General features: G+C 37.5%; 1 protein-coding gene across 1 annotated transcript in view; it reads left to right on the plus strand.

Moving 5' to 3' along the window:
* Positions 1-866: 866 nt before the first annotated feature.
* Positions 867-11,822, plus strand: part of JAKMIP1 (janus kinase and microtubule interacting protein 1) — a 52,524-nt gene continuing 41,568 nt past the window's right edge. Inside the window, exons 1-2 of the mRNA XM_010189204.1 lie at positions 867-995; positions 10,989-11,483. Coding sequence (XP_010187506.1) covers positions 867-995; positions 10,989-11,483 — 624 coding nt within the window. The remainder of the gene's footprint in view (positions 996-10,988; positions 11,484-11,822) is intronic.

The raw sequence follows: 11,822 nt of genomic DNA on the forward strand, positions 1-11,822 counted from the left end.
GGATTTCCTAATTATTGGAATTAGGGTTCTTCATCTGCTACTGATATTCTCCTTGAATATTACATAAAGATTATTTAAATAATTGAGTATGTTTTAAGATTAGAGGCATGCTGAGGAATGAAGATGACGTTTAATACCTTCATGTTTTGATTAGGGCATTTCAAACAGCTTCAGCCCTGAACATAAGCAGTTTATGATATTTTTAAGAAGTAATTTTAAAATGTTTTTCCAGTATTGCAATACCTTTTCTGTATAGCCTGATGTTGTGAGACTTGATGACAATTATAAATAATACATTATAGTAGATACATTAAGGTGAGAAGTGCTTTCTTCTTCTTACAGGAAATAAACTATTCCCACTGGAACACCAGCGGCCTCAGTTAATTCTTGGTTTTCCCAGTGCCTCTTGGGAATCCTGAGCATGGACCAAGTGAGGTCTTGAATAAGATATGATTTATGTTTATATGTTATGTTCGTCATAACTGTAAAAAGTCTTATTTCTGTAATCTATCAGATTACAGTTGATAGGGTTTAGCTAAGATGTTGAAATATTGTGTAACTTCTTCTGGTCTATTTCTTTCAAAGTTAAGTACACTATGCAATATGGTATTATATACTACAAGGAGGTTCAGTGTGCTTTAAAACTGGATGTTAAGTCTGATGTTTGACTCTGCTCAATGCTGTAGCCTAATTCTATTCCCACTACTTTGTTTCTTCCAGGGCACGAGAGACTGCTCCCATGATGGCAGAAATTTGTGTCAAAGGTTTTGTTGAACACTACGTGACTCTTAAATGCTAAAAGCAGAAGACACTAGCTGATAGCTCAGTGTGGAGCAAAAAAATTATTTTAAACTTCAAAAACAATTATGTCAAAGAAAAGCCGTGCCAAGGGAGAGAAGCCTGACATGGAGATTGAAGCCCTGCAAGCTGCTAATGAGGAGCTACGAACTAAACTAACCAACATCCAGATAGAATTTCAGCAAGAAAAAAGCAAGGTATTTGTCTATTTTGCGATCATTCTTCTTAACAATAGCACTGCTAGAAACCAGCAGAGCTTGAATCTCAAACTAATTTGTTACTAAAACCATTAGCCTTAAAAGAAAAACATATGGTAAAGTGAAATCCGAAGAATCACTGGTGACCTGTAGTTGGTGCTGACTAATTTAAATAATGTGCAAAAGGAAGTAAATATCCCCGAACATCCAGTCACTGAAATTTGCAGTCACAGCAATACACATGGCAGTAGCTTAGTGTGACTTAAAGGCAACAAGAGAGTTTTGTGTTTGATCTTAGCACTGAAAACTGTATGTTGTAAAAAGAAGTGTCTTCAAAGTCCAACATCAGCACCATGTTCAAAGCATGCCAGTTTAAATGTCTATGGAGAATGTAAATTAACTGGAAATCATCTGTGTAGGGGTCCTGATTTGTTTTGCTGAGGTTATATGTGCCGTTGCTCTGAGCTGTTCAAAGATACATCCAATTGCTAGTGGAACAGATCCATTAATATTTGTTTATCTAGCACATGTTCAACAGATATTTGAGTAGTCAAGAGATCACCTAGGAGAAATTGTTCATTCATGAAGTATATATATATTTTTTTTACATAGCATTTACTTTTATGTATCTATGTAGTAGCTTAAAAGCTGGACAAGCCAATAAGTTTATTTCTATTCTATTAGTTTATTAATCTCAATTAGTGCATTTGACTTTGCACAAGTCAGTCCTGGAGGTGACTCCATGTAGAGATGGATTTATCTGTGTTTGGTGATACTGTAATTGCAAGAGTCTCAAGGATTCACTGGCACAACAAGTATGCAATGAAAATATGTGTTCACTTTATGTAACATAGCTTTGTTCTGGCCTTGTTTCTTTATATCTCTGTAAAGTTTGGAACACCTGAATAATAACATTCTAGTTTCAGCCTTGTGCGATACTCAGCTTCAAATGGGCTAGAGCCCTTTCCAGTGAAGACCGAGGCAAAGAAGTCATTCAGCACCTCAGCCTTCTCCATATCCCTTGTGACCAGTTCTCCATCTTCCTTCTGGAGAAGACTCACTTCTTCCCTAACCTTCCTTTTATCACTGATGTACCTGTAGAAAGTCTTCTTGTTCCCAATACAATAGGTTCAGTATATATCAGCTAACTAAATTTGTGTTGCCTTGGAAATTTTTCTTCTTTGCAGACTAAAACAAAAAGTTGTACCTCTTATGGGTCAGCAGTATTGATGACAGAACAGAGAAGTCAGGTTTTTTTGCTATTCACTTCTTCATTCAACTTCTCCTTCTCTTTTTGATTTAATGAGAATAAATTATAAAACAAGAGTGGCACAAACCACATGTGCACCTTACAAACACACACCATGAATTTTTCTAGTGGTTAATACCCTCTAAAATTGAATTTACCAGATAATAAATTGTATTATTTCACTGTCATTTTTAGTATCTCAGCACTTCTGTTTGGAAAGAGACCTATGAGCTGATGGTATGTTACATTTACGTTAGTGGATTTTTCTTTTTAGCTATTTTGTCTAATTTCCTACTTTATTCTGTATCACTTTTTATGTAGAAATACAGGTGAGAATTTTGTTATCATCTTTTAATTGCATTAAAAAGAGCACATAATAATAAAGTTCTCTTATACTTTGGACAGAAGAATGAATTAATTTTGAATGTTTAAATTACTCAGATTCTAAAAATAAATCTATAAAAAAATTACACAAACCCTAAGAAGAGTTTAGTTTTGGTATGCTTCCAAGTTTGATGCATTACCTGTAATCATGTCAAGTTTAACTCTGATTCAACTAAGGATAAAGTGTAGCCACACAACCATGACAAACATAGGAACGTTTTCTATAACTCACCTACTTATTTATCTCTAACCAGCCTGGTAAAGAGTTGCTTCAGTTTGGTTAGCTGTTCATTTTTCTACAGTTTGAGAATTTCATATTTTCTGGAGTATTGAGGTTGTTATAGGAGATATATCTGTGTATTGTGCACATATGTGTGCAGAGAAATGAGTGAGCTCATGTATGTAATGTGTAGGTGAATACAAAAGATGAAATTACAGCCAGAGCACTCTAAAATCCTACTAAATATACAGTGCAGTCTGTAGTGAATTCTGCAGTATGTTGGAGTGCATTTCTGGGAGGATGGGGGGGAAGAGGTCTGTAAGCCTTTTTTTCCCCATCTTTGCTGCCGTATCTGCTCTGAATCTTTTAACCAGAGTTGAAGCATGTAGTTTATTTCCCACCAACAGCCTGCTCTCTGTGTCTTGACTGACAAGATAAGTAAATTAAAGCCACAGAGATTTTCCTCTTTAGACTGTAGCTTAAAAATGAGTAACAAAACCAACAGAAATTATGGGTTGGTATCAGAAAAGTAAAAACACTGTTCCTAGAGAATTCTAAATAAATTAAATGGATTTATTGGCACAGAGGTAAGAGGGAATGTATTGAAGCTAGTAGAGAGACAAGTTTGTGGCCTGTGGGACTTAAACTGTGTTAGTAAAGGTAACAAATTCTCATGAGGCCAATTCATTTAATTGAATTCTCCTACACTATGTTATCCCTCACATATATGCCTATATTAATGATTTTTCTGAGGAAGAACCTTCTAATTGATGTGAGACATCACAAATGGAAATTAGTCTTAATATGATTCTGCCTACAAAATATATTATTTGAAATAAAATTTCATGCAAGAGATGTCCAAAACTTTGTGCATATTTTCCCAGTTAATTTTTTTCATTTGTTGATGAACCATTTAAAGGAATTTCTCCTGTAAAATTGTTTCCCCATGTACTTATGCGATATCTGATCCAAAATTGATGGGTTTGCAGTTCTTTATATATGCATCATTGTGGATCTTGCTGGGGGTGTTTTGGGCCTCTGGTATACAAGCAGCTGGATTCATTTATGTAGCCAAAGGGGCAAAGCAAAAGTTGTAGCCCTGCCTTAGCTCCCTTTTACTGCCTTTTGTTTTGGGAACACTTGTTTGATGTGTTTGGGCGGCCTGTCGATATGTAGCATGTCCTCCTGGCATTGTAGGTTTGTTGCCATCTATGGTGAGCCTGCAGAAGGTAGTGCATGAACTGAACATGAGCTCACATACTGCCTTCTCTCTGCTAGTGGAAGTGTTTGATTGGAAGACATCCAAAATTTGGGTATCAAGCAACACAGTTGACCAAAGCACAAAAATTGTACTTATTTTGACATGAATGGAGGCAGGACTCGCTCTAACAGAACCTTGAAGTCCAGTGCTATAAGCACAGGGAGCCACAGTGAATGAATGTGGTTTCGTAATCGGCCAGGAAAATGTGAATCAGCTTTCTAAGTGCCTATGCTGGGATCCATGAATAGTTAGGAGCAAGTATTACAAAAAAGTATTGCAAGTGTTACAAAGTATGCAAGTATTACAAAAGCATATTCCTACTGAGATGGTTACCAAACATTAGAAGATGGTCTTCCAACACTTCAGGTAGTATTTTGTTCTTGATGACAAAAAGTAGTATTGCTCCATGCTCACTGAGTTCTGCTATCGCTTTTAAATATCCATATTCTAGTTGTGACTGTACATTTGTAGAGTTGAAATCGCAGCACATCAAGGAGTTAGGATAAATGAGATGTGTCAACTCAGTTGCCACTGTGCTACCTCACAACTTTATAGATTGTTTTTGTAAGTTCTCATGTTTTTCCCAGATTTCTCATAATTTTTTTGAGCTTTCATGTCAGATGTTGAATCTGTGTGTAACAGTGATTCTGTGTAAGTTGAAAAGAATCTATTTTAAATATGTGGAATTAAAAAAAAAAGATAGCATGTCATACTGTCAAAACAGCTTTATTTACTGGGGATTTAAAAAGTTGTATGGAAAAGATTTATGGCCTGTATGTATAGAAGAACTCTAAATACAGCTGTTGATTTGAAAATCCAAGCATACTGAATATATATATAAATGAATGTTGTTCCCATCTGCTGTGTATGGAAAAAGAAATGAGCTGGTTTACTTACTAAGCTATAAGGAGTGTACTGAATAGTAAGGAGGCACTAGAGTATTGTAATTGGGAATTAAATATGGCGACTGTCTTGGAGCAGGGAAATGAATGAAGTATAGGTAAAACCATATATAGTTACTCCTCCTGCTACTGGCACATCCCTTTGCGTAGGTTGTTTTGTGACAGAAGTTGAAGCGCATTTGAATTCAGCTATTTTCAATGCTTGGTATGTAAATGTAAATTCTCAATACTTAACAAAATCACTGAAACGAGAGAATTTGGAGCATCTGTCAAACATTGGGCAGTAAGTCCAAAGTTACTGAGAAGAACTGCAGCAGTACTACTTCACAGAATTCAAAATTAATAAATGAGTGAATGTGCTGGAGCACCTCTGCTATGAGGACAGGCTGAGAGACTTGGGGCTGTTCAGCCTGGACTAAAGACTCTAGGGAGATCTTATTGCAGCCTTCCAATATCTGAAGGGGGCCTACAAGAAAGCTAGGGACGGACTTTTTAGAAGGGCAGGTAGTGAAAAGGCAAGGGGGAATGGCTTCAAACTGGAAGTGAATAGATTTAGATTGGACATTAGAAAGAAATTCTTCACTATGAGGGTGGTGAGGCACTGGCACAGGTTGCCCAGGGAAGCTGTGGGTGCCCCCTCCCTGCAAGTGTTCAAGGCCAGGTTGGACAGGGCTTTGGGCAACCTGGTCTGGTGGGAGCTGTCCCTGCCCGTGGCAGGGGGGTTGGAAATAGATTGTATTTAGTATCTTTTCCAACCCAAACCTGGTGTCCCCAGACTGGCTGAATAGTCTCTGATATGGTGGCCAAAGTGTGTTTTTTGTGTTTGGGGGCACATTGGTTACTGCTGCTGTTTCTATTCAGGTCTACTCAGATTGCTCTACTCCATTGCACAGAGCAAAATTTTCAAGATACCGCTGTAGATGTTGCTGCATTTCACTGAAGCCATACTTAGTCACACAGTACAATAGATAATTTGCCAACTTTTATTAAATTTCTTGTCCTTTTAATTACAGTTAGGGTATCATCTCTTTTTTTTTTTTAAGAGAAACATTAAAAATGCTGCTGAATATGTTCTTTTTCTTTAGAGTATCAGTTCATGTTAGACTATGTGACGCTGCTTTTGAATGTGAAAAAGTATTGGGGAATTGTTCTGGTGATGGGAGAATCCCTGTGGAGTTAAACTAGAGTGTATGAAACTGCTCAGCGTGTGTCTGCAGTGATGAAAAAATGTATTTGAACATGAGTCAACAATGTGCTCTTGCAGCAAGGAAGCTGATGGTATCCTGGACTGCATTAGGAAGTGTCGGCAGCAGGTTGAGGGAAGTGATCCTTCCGCTCTGCTCAGCACTGGTGAGGCCACATCTGCAGTGCTGGGTCCATTGTTCTGTATAACCCATGGCATAACTGAGCTTTTGAATTTGGAACTGCATTGTTCGAAGCATTGTGGAAGTGTTAGATGTTCAATTATTTCCTTCTTGGAATTCATGAGGAATGGGCCAGGGGAGAGAGAGGCAAATACAGAACTTTGTTAGGAAAGGAAGCTTGCTACTTAACACAGACAAGAAAACCAACTCAAAAACAAACAAACAAAAAACTTCATGTTTGTTCTTAGTTGTTGGAGAAGCTAAAATCTAGGCTAAACTCTATAAATCATGGCAAGTGCCTTGTATCTTGGGTCGTTACTACAAATATGTTCCCTACTCTTAATATTTAGCTATTATGTTGCTAAAAATGGGGCCAGTGTTAGGGCTGCCTTTTGCATAGTGGCATCTTTGGTTACTTATGTCCACAACAACAGTCTTGCCCAAGTGAATAATTTTTAATGGCATGATACAATGCATGCTGAAATTTCAGTATAAAGGATGCTGTTGGCTGGACACTAGATTACACTATAAATGTGCTTAAATAGGAGTAGAGTTTATGTATTTTTTCAAAAAAGCAAAGCATATGGACTACTTTTGTTCTTTTTGAAGGGAAGTTGCTATTGCATTTGGTTTTTAAAACAGTTGCATCTTTGCTTTTTGGCCTCATCCTAGTAACTTGTCTTTTTCACAGTTGGCAATAAATTGCCTAGTATAACCTGAGTTCTTGGGAAAAAGCTGTGTGAACAGTATTCTCCCAGCCCCAGAAGTGACTGACTATTGTGCCACAAATAAAATATAAAATATATATAAAATATTTTTAAAATAATTTAAAAAATGCATTTAAATCCAAGAGGAAAAAAAAATATAGTCCTTAGTAAGTTCTTACCATAACATTTTTATAGGGGTAGTGGTTCAGTAGCACTTGTAAACTTGTATGGGTATATCAGTTATTGCCTTTTAGGAAATGCATGATTTTAAAATTATGTCATTGACTCCAGTTTATAAAACTGAACTTACATTTATGTCTGAAGTACCAAAGTACCTTGTCACAGAAAGCAACACCAGATGCAAAGATTTTATGATAATATAATTGTACTGTTTTAAAGAAATTCCTTTCAGGCACTGTTCAGACATAAGAAAGGGAGGAAGCAGTGATGTTTGGCATTATTTTTCAAAGAAACTAGCTTCTGCTTTGTCAACAATGTTGTATCAATGTGCACCAATTATTAAAGATTTAATTTAGGAAAATACTTGTTTTGTTGGTGCCCTGATATCCTGCCTGACTCTGTTATATAATTAGATAGAGACTCTTTAATATAGATTCTATAATGCTAGAGACTCTGAGGAAGCAGTGATGTTTGGCATTATTTTTCAAAGAAACTAGCTTCTGCTTTGTCAACAATGTTGTATCAATGTGCACCAATTATTAAAGATTTAATTTAGGAAAATACTTGTTTTGTTGGTGCCCTGATATCCTGCCTGACTCTGTTATATAATTAGATAGAGACTCTTTAATATAGATTCTATAATGCTAGAGACTCTTTCAAGTGCCGGAAATTAAGAAAAGACAAATTGCTTTAAAGTTTAAGTTCATTTTGAAAGTGAGACTTAGGCATATGGGGAAATGCCACACTACTATTTTCATTCAGTCAGTTGCTGTGGAAGCCAGACATGAACATATCTGCACAGTGTGCAGGAGCCTGGGATGAAGGGAGTGCACGAGGGACAGCTCATGGCTCTGAAGGAAGACCTGACAGACAGATCTAACTTTCCATTTTGTCTGACAAGAAGCAATGACAAAAAAAAAAAAAGGACTTTTTAAAGATCTTAAGAATTAGGATGCATATTTTTTACTGGTTCATGAGGCGTGATAGGCTTTTAAGATGCAGTGTAAAAATCCAGAGGTTTTAGAAGGATTCTTATTCTTCCTGTTTACATTGCTCTTGCTGAAACTCTGTAGATAAAATGAGTAGTGATATATGATAACATTCAGTTACTCTGAGTGGTTTAATATGTGTCGTCACAGACAGCAGCAAAGCATTTAAATGTTGCTTGTTAGATTTGAGTGGCAAGAACCAACAGGTGTTCATTCATTTGCAAATTTACCTATAAACTCCTCGACTTGTGACAGAAAGTAAGTAAATAAGTGGCTCAGAATCATTGAATGGTTTGAGTTGGAAGGGGCCTTTAAAGATCATCCAGTCCAACTCCCTACCATGGGAAGGCACAGGAGAGTCTTAAAGTCTCCTGTGGAATTGAGTACCCTAATGCAAGCACTGGAAACCGGTGTTATCCACTATAGGTTTGGAACTAAATGTCATTCCACCAGAAGAAATAACATATGGATATCTCCTGCAGATAATTTCCAATACAAAGAATTACCATTTAGGGAGGAAAAAAATAAAAATCTATATTTCTTCATGAAGATATGTTATCTGTGTAGTTCTGGAACAGAGGAACAGTATCTGTGCAATAAAAATCTGCCTTTGATGGTGTCTGATTCAGAGCTGTTACCTTTTCCACAGCTGTAATTACAGTGCTGTCTCAGCTGGAGTTTAATCCACAGTGTATCTAGATTACGTTCATGAAAATGTAGATACCTTCCTTCCTTCTCCTGTTTCAGCCTGTTTCCTTTTTATTTTTTGTTTAAATCTAGGGTAAGTTTGAGTTGTTTAAGCAGGATCATAACATCTTCGGCACAGGGAGTCTGCTGTCCCAGCACTTTGAAGACTTCAGGTGAAGTTCAGGCTGAAAATCCTGCTGTCAGTGCTGTGTGTTTAATGAGTAACATGTCAGTCTCATTTTTATGGTCACTCTGAAAATAAATAGTAATCTTCAATTCATTGGTTGAGATGTATCTGAGGCTCTTGAGTTAGGATGTTCCATTTTTCCTAAAGCAAATATAGAAAAGTGCCTGTTTGGATCCAACTTGCTTTCAATAAACAAGTTAATGAAGGTTTCTGGACCTCTCCTGAACTAGTCTTGTTGCTTTTAATTAATCCATTACTTTTGTTTTGACTGTAGAATCCAGAACCATGCAAATCCCAATTTTATTTAATTACATCATCATAGTAAATGATGAATATTAATAGAGACCTCCCATCCTTTCTGCACTAACATGAGGCAAGCTGTAATACTGGCTTAGTTTAGCATAAATGAAATGCATTGTATGACTACAGATCCCAGGTTTATGTAGCATAGATGCAAGCAGTCTGGGAATATTGTGACAGTGTCTAACATCCTACTGCTCGGTAGCCTCCTTTTGCCATGAAGCACTGTTTGGTATGTGTGCGTGTACTGCCACTCAAGGTTGAAACAGAAGTCCTTGAAATCTCCGCCTCTGCTTTAGATGAGAAGTGCATGTATAGAGCCTGTATTTTGGCAGTCAATGTGGTAGGGATAGTAGAAAGATATTACTGACACTACATATGATGAAATCCATTATCACCTTTTTGATATACTGTAATAGAGAAGCAAGCCTTTCTCATTTTTTTTTATTTTTTTTTATTTTTTTCTTTATTCTAAATTAATATCTGATCCCACTGGGAAAAAGCATTGCTTTCCATGCAGCCTGCTGAGCATCATTTTATAATGAGGTTTCATCACAGTGGGTATTACTATAATAAGCTATAAGACCTTTCCCCTACTCCCCCCAGTACCCTTAGAGTCACTGGCCTATATTTTCTGACGTGTCTGGGGTCCGTCAACAGACTCAGTTTTGAGGTGTCCTGTCTGAGACCCCTTGAGTAGACTTGTTTTTTCAGAAGACCAGTTCTTTTGCCTTATCTAATGAGGACTTTTCTGTTAAAGTAGCAAAGAAATTAAGAAATCAAAAATCAATTTTTTTTTTCCCTCCCCCCTGCCCCTTTAATTTAATTTTTATTCCCCGTCTTCCTACTGACAAGAGCACCCCTTTGTTGGCAGGATCTCTTCTCTTTCTTCCTTCAAGAAAGATCCTTTCTCATCTGATTAGCAGGAAGTATCTTAGGTCAAGCAGTGCTTTCAGGTGTAGGAATTTGAGACTCAAATCCTAAAGACAGTATGTGTGTAAGTTAGGTAAATCAGTCTATGCCATCCCATCTGTAAAACAGTGGTAGTGCTGCTTAGCTATAGAAGGATATTGTGGAAATGAATTAATTGGATGTATGTGAAGATCTATGTCAATATGAGCATCCGTGAAGTATGGTCCTTCACATGCTAGAACGTTTTCTAGGATTTCCTTCGCAGCATAAACAGGAACTCTTTTGTCTCTGATTTGTTTTCCATCTCCTCGTAGGGCACAATGAAGTGGTTATGGATAGGAGAAGTGTGGGGTAGTGGGTGAGGGAGGTAAGGAGAGAACTAGATTGGATGCTGCTTGATATTTTGTTACCTAAAACTGTGAGAGCTTGTCACCAGTAGCGTATCTCCAAAGTAGATTTCTGCACACACACACGGCCTTTTTCTAGCCCTGGTTCTCCAGTTCTGTACTGGTAATGGAAGAGTCAGGTATGTGTAGTCTTTGCTTTTGAATATTCAGGCTGAGTTTTTAATAATGTGTTTCCAAAGCTCCATTGAAGACTTTCAAAACTGTGGTAGCACTTGTTAATCAGTATTTTATATTGATGTTCCAGGTGGGTAAATTGAGAGAGAAGATCCAAGAGGTTAAGCAAGAAAGGGAGCAGGAGCAGCACAAGCACACTGCTTATGTTTCTGAACTGAAAGCCAAGCTCCACGAAGAGAAAATGAAGGAACTTCAGAGTGTCAGGGAGCTTCTAATCCGGCAGCACGAGCAGGAGGTAGCAAGAATGGTGAAGATCAAAGATGGTGAAATTCAGCGATTGCAGTCAACAGTCAACGTGCTGCGGGACGGGGCGGCTGACAAAGTGAAGACAGCGCTGCTGAGTGAAGCAAAGGAAGAGGCTCGCAAGGCCTTCGATGGGGAACGGATGAAGTTGCAACAAGAGATCTTGGAGCTGAAATCTGGCAAAAAACAGCTTGAAGAAGCTTTGAACAACATTATGCAGGCAGATAAAATGAAGGCGGCTGACCTGCGCATGGCTTATCAGTCCCACCAGGATGAGATTAATAGAATAAAGCGGGAATGTGAGAGAGAGATCCGCAGACTGGTAAGTTCATTAAGTAATGCATGCTTATTTTAATTTATAGCAAGTATTAGTATATTGCTGCATGCCTACAACTATCAAAGCACTCTTTTTTTTTTGCAGTGACACCTTTCACCAGCACTGGTTGCTACAATACATCACAATTTCCACTATTTTCTCCTCCTTACAACATAGATGAACCTTAGCTCCATGTTTAGCTCAGCCCAATCCAAAGCATTGTGTCCCACCTAATAGAATATGGTGGAATAGAATACGAAAACTTTCCAGGATGAATTTTCTCAGCAGATAAAAGAAGTAGACTTTCCCTTTCTCACTTGTTCAACTTCCTTTCAAATTCCTGCT

The sequence above is a fragment of the Mesitornis unicolor genome, unplaced genomic scaffold, assembly GCF_000695765.1.
Source record: "Mesitornis unicolor isolate BGI_N332 unplaced genomic scaffold, ASM69576v1 scaffold18307, whole genome shotgun sequence".
Classification (NCBI taxonomy): Eukaryota; Metazoa; Chordata; class Aves; order Mesitornithiformes; family Mesitornithidae; genus Mesitornis; species Mesitornis unicolor.